Genomic DNA, 4,357 nt, shown 5'->3' with positions numbered 1-4,357 from the left:
GCACACGGCCTGCCCAGCTTCTCAGAGATGACCCTGATAGACACATCCAGACCCATGGGGCACTGCCCACAAAAACAGTAGCACATGTATCACCCAGCCTGCCCCATCCACCACTTATAGACAGCATCCTCTAAAGATACAGCTTAGAGCAATTCTGAGAGCTTCCTTCCCTGGCACTGAGCAGTAAGGGGAGGGGCTAGCCTGCACTCAGACTGTCCTGCTGTTAAGGCAATCAACTAGGAGAGGCTCTAGGAGGTCATTCACTTCCGATAGAGAAACTCCTGGTCAGGATAAGATCTGGGAGTGGTGATGTGTCCCCAGGGTATGATAAGCAACATCTAGGGACTTGCAGGGGTAGCAAGGTGCAGGGGGAAAGGGACCACTGTGGGTGACCTGATAGGTCAGGATCAGAAGCCATACTACATCCCCTTGAAACACTGGGAAGAAAAGGAACATCAATTTCAGGCCATAGGATGCTTCCCTTGGCATTGCCTAAGAAGTCGTCACTGCTATACCCCAGCTGAAGTGCTCCTTCCATAAGAGCCCATGATCTGAACTGGCTTTCGGAAAAAGACAGTGGCTGGCCCTAAAGATGGAGGTTAAGTGTAGCCTGAGTTCAACAAACCAGTCTTCCTGACAGCTGGGGGAAATGAGGCATAGGACACCCCCCCCCCCGGGGGCAGGGGCAAGCTTGCTGCTCACAGGTTTGTAGATGAACTCTAGGCATTCTTTGTGTATACCAAGTCCTAGAATGGCCCATGGCCTAGGCCCTGAGAGAAGGCTGAAGAGAGGAAAGAGGCGTTTCCATTCTTGGGAGCCTTTCCAAGGTTTACCCCTCACTTTCCCAAGCCCTGTACAGAGACCAACCATATTCCGGCAAAGGTAATTAAAGATAGTTTATGGATGACAGTGTGGGTCAACGGAGAACAGACAAGGACCTGTAGTGACATTTCCCAGGAACAGATCAATGGGTCTATAGGAAGTGATCCAGACAAACAAGCAGACAGACAGAGGGATAAGGAAATGAAAACATGGGGATGCTGTGTCTGTGCATAGGATCCAGCTCTGCCCTGGACTCGGTCAATGACGAGGGATGCTGGACCTTGGTCCTTGAAGAGCTACTTCGCCTCCTTCTCTGCTCTCCCTCATCCAAAAGGCCAGGAACATGGGCAGGTGATGTTACCAGGGTTGGGGTACTCTGGGTGGACAGAGGATCAAGGCTCTTGGAGGCTCCCTGGGGCTGTGGGGGCCTGGGTAGTGTGGGATTAGCAGCAGCAATGGGGGTGGGGGGATTCTGGTTGGTACCAGAGGACTAGGGCAGAGCCACCGCACAGCAGGGCCCACATCCAGGGCAGGTCCCCCACCTGCCCTGCCCACCACACCAACATGGTGCAATAAATAAAGTTTCAAGTAATAAGTCAGGGTCAATGAAGGAAGAGTTGGAGGCTAGTAAGCAGGCAGGGGTATAAGACACAAAGTCCCCTGGCCACCCGCCATGCCTTCTCAGCTTTCTCTAGGTCCATCAAGTCTATCTCAAGTACTGCATGCTGATGTCCACCAGTATCCACCGGACACTCCTTGCAGGAGCTAGGCTCCTCAGATCAGTGCCAGAGGCTGCTCAGAGAGGTAAGAGCAGGGCAGCAAGCTTCCTACGGCATCCACGATGGCTTCCAGGTGCTCATCTTGTGCCTGAGGCCCACAGAGCTGCATGAAGTCTGCCAAACGCAACAAGTATTCAAGGTTGTGGCCAGAGAAGCCTCGGCAAGCAAGGATCTGTGTGGCAATGACCTCTTCGGGAGCAGGGCCCAGGTAGCCAGGGTTCTGTGGGGTGGCCACATAGGCCAGTGCTGTGAGGGGTTGGTCAGGGGTGTCTTGAGGATAAAAGGTGACTTCCTTAGTGTCGTAGCCACCAAGCACAGCTTCTCTCACGTTCAGGTACTTCAGTGCCTCGCTCACCTGCTCCCCTCGAACCTGGTATGCCACACCCCAAGTGCAGCCCTGGGGGAAGACAGAGACACCTCCAGTCAGTCACAGCGCTCGTTGCTGGTCCCACCTTCATTCTAGAATGTTTGCCTAGACACTCCACACCTGTGTTCCATGATAGAGGTCGGGGAAGTGGGGAGCTGTCTCAAGGGGTAGACGTAGTTGCTACCTTGCCTGATGAACTGACAACCTAAGTTCAATCCTGGGGACAGGGCAGGTATGGTAGGAGAAAAGAATTTACTTCTACATTTGTCCTCTTGCTTCCACATCTGACCTGTAGCACGCGCACATGAGTGCACATCAAATAAGTGTAATTTTGAAATTTTATGTGTGCCTGGAGACCTGTTGACCTTGGAGGCCAGAAGAGTCTGATTCTCTGGGCCTGGGGCTACAGATCGTGAGTTACTGTGTGGGTGCTGGGTATCAAATCTAGGCCCTTTGGAAAAGCAGAAGGTGCTTCTGGTTGCTGAGCCATTTCTCCATTACATTTTTTTAAAAACTGACTTGTTTGAGCTGCCCAGAAGCAATACCTTTCACCCTATTCCCCTTGATTTTTGTTTGGAGACAAAATCTCATATAATACAGGCTAACCCTGGACTCACTACATAGCCAAGAATAACTCTGAACTCACAGAGATCCATCTTAACAAGACCCTCAGGTGATTCTCCAAGCACAGAGTGAGCTAGGCTGTACTTTCACTCATCCCACACAAGAGCTCTGACCCTCTGCACCCTGATATATTGGATCCCAGGATTCCCCTCTTGACTGAACACTTACCTCATGATCTTCAAGGAGGGTCACCACTCGGCCAGGCTAGACAGGAAAGCAAGATTTTGAAAAAGACAAATTAGATATTAGCACTTCCAAAAGGACTGTGAATGTACCTTAGTGGCAGGGACACTTGCCTATCAAGTTTTTAGGTTCAATCTCCAGCAACAAACACACACACACACACACACACACACACACACACACACACACACACACACACACACATACCACACACACACCACAGAGACAGAGAGACAGAGAGACAGACACAGAGAGAGCCGGGGGGGGGGGGGGGGGGGGGAGGACTGAGCTTTAATGCTGTTGTGACTTGAGCCTGTGGTCCCAGCACTCCAGAGACTGAGAGGGAGGAGGTTTGTCATAAGTTTGAGGCCACATAGCAAGAAGTAGGTAAGATCGAGGAGGAGGGGGAAAAGGAGAAGGAAGAGAGGAAGAGGGAGAGGAAGAAGAGGAGGAAGAGAAGAGGAAGAGGGAGAGGAAGAAGAGAAAGAGGGAGAGGAAGAAGAGGAGGAAGAGTAATTGTCTCTGTCAACAGCCAAGAGCGCCAGCCCATGTCCCAAGCCTTGGGGAAGGCCTTTCATCTAGTGACGTGGAGTGATGGACAGATATGGAAGAGACAAACAGTGGGTGGCCCAGCTCAAGAATCCACAGGTGCACTCACCAACCTGATTCCTGGGTACACACATTTAAACCACAAACCTGGGGGCTGGGGATTTAGCTCAGTGGTAGAGCGCTTACCTAGGAAGCGCAAGGCCCTGGGTTAGGTCCCCAGCTCCGGGGAAAAAAAAAAAAAAGGAAAAAAACAAAAACAAAAACAAAACAAAAAAAAAAAAAAAACCCCACAAACCAGGTTTACACATTTCCCTTAGTTAACCCAGGGTCCCTGACATTCCAGGACTTGGGTGCCCACTCTCCTGCCAACCCCACCCCAGTCCTCTGGGTACAGAAGGATGCTCACCATCTTATCGCTGCCCCTGTGGAAGGTGTCTCCCTGCCAGAACCGTCGGCTATAGCCACGTACGAAGCCCACACGGCTGTCGCTGTAGGCAAAGTCAGGCTTCCACACTAGGGAGCCGTACCCGAAAATCCACAGGGCTTGGGGGTCGCCATCCTCCCAGGAAGGCTGCGCGGATGGTGCAGGGGACAGTGAAGGAGGCGGGGTGCTCTGGGCTGCGGACTCCTGCTTCATGGTGCCGGGCGCAGGGACGGGCCCGGGCGGCCTCCGGGGCTGGTCTCCGGCACGGGCACGGAAGGACCGACGGACGCGTACACCTGGCCTGGCACCGATCGGTCGTTCCAGCTGAGTGGTCCCTCCAGAGGCGCTCTTTAAACCCTCCGGCCAGGAAGGCCCTCTGACTGCCTCCAGCTGTCCCGGTGATTGGGGCGGGGCAAATCTCTTTCTGGCCAATCACCTTTGGATGTTGCTTCTCGGTTAACCGCGCCGCCCTCCGAGTGGGTACCAGAGCAGCCCGCCCCTGGGCCAACGCGCGTGCTGATTGGTTCGGCTCCTCCTCCATGGCAGACCTAGCAGGAGTGATGCAACGGCGGAGAAGGTTTCCCCAGAACTGGCATGCAGCAAGGGTGC

At 53.3% G+C, this 4,357-nt stretch overlaps 1 protein-coding gene across 1 annotated transcript; it reads right to left on the bottom strand.

Moving 5' to 3' along the window:
• Window positions 1–882: 882 nt before the first annotated feature.
• Chac1 (ChaC glutathione-specific gamma-glutamylcyclotransferase 1) lies at window positions 883–4,147 on the bottom strand. Its single transcript, NM_001173437.1, has 3 exons — window positions 3,731–4,147; window positions 2,761–2,796; window positions 883–1,998 (listed from the first exon to the last, which is right to left on the bottom strand). The coding sequence occupies exons 1-3, from the start codon at window positions 3,959–3,961 to the stop codon at window positions 1,597–1,599; spliced, it is 669 nt and encodes a 222-aa protein (NP_001166908.1). The 5' UTR covers window positions 3,962–4,147; the 3' UTR covers window positions 883–1,596.
• Window positions 4,148–4,357: the final 210 nt, after the last annotated feature.

Source organism: Rattus norvegicus, chromosome 3 (genome assembly GCF_021556685.1).
Source record: "Rattus norvegicus strain SHRSP/BbbUtx chromosome 3, alternate assembly SHRSP_T2T, whole genome shotgun sequence".
NCBI lineage: Eukaryota > Metazoa > Chordata > Mammalia > Rodentia > Muridae > Rattus > Rattus norvegicus.
Note: the sequence above shows the minus strand (reverse complement) of the source record. Positions and strands in the feature narration are given on the sequence as shown.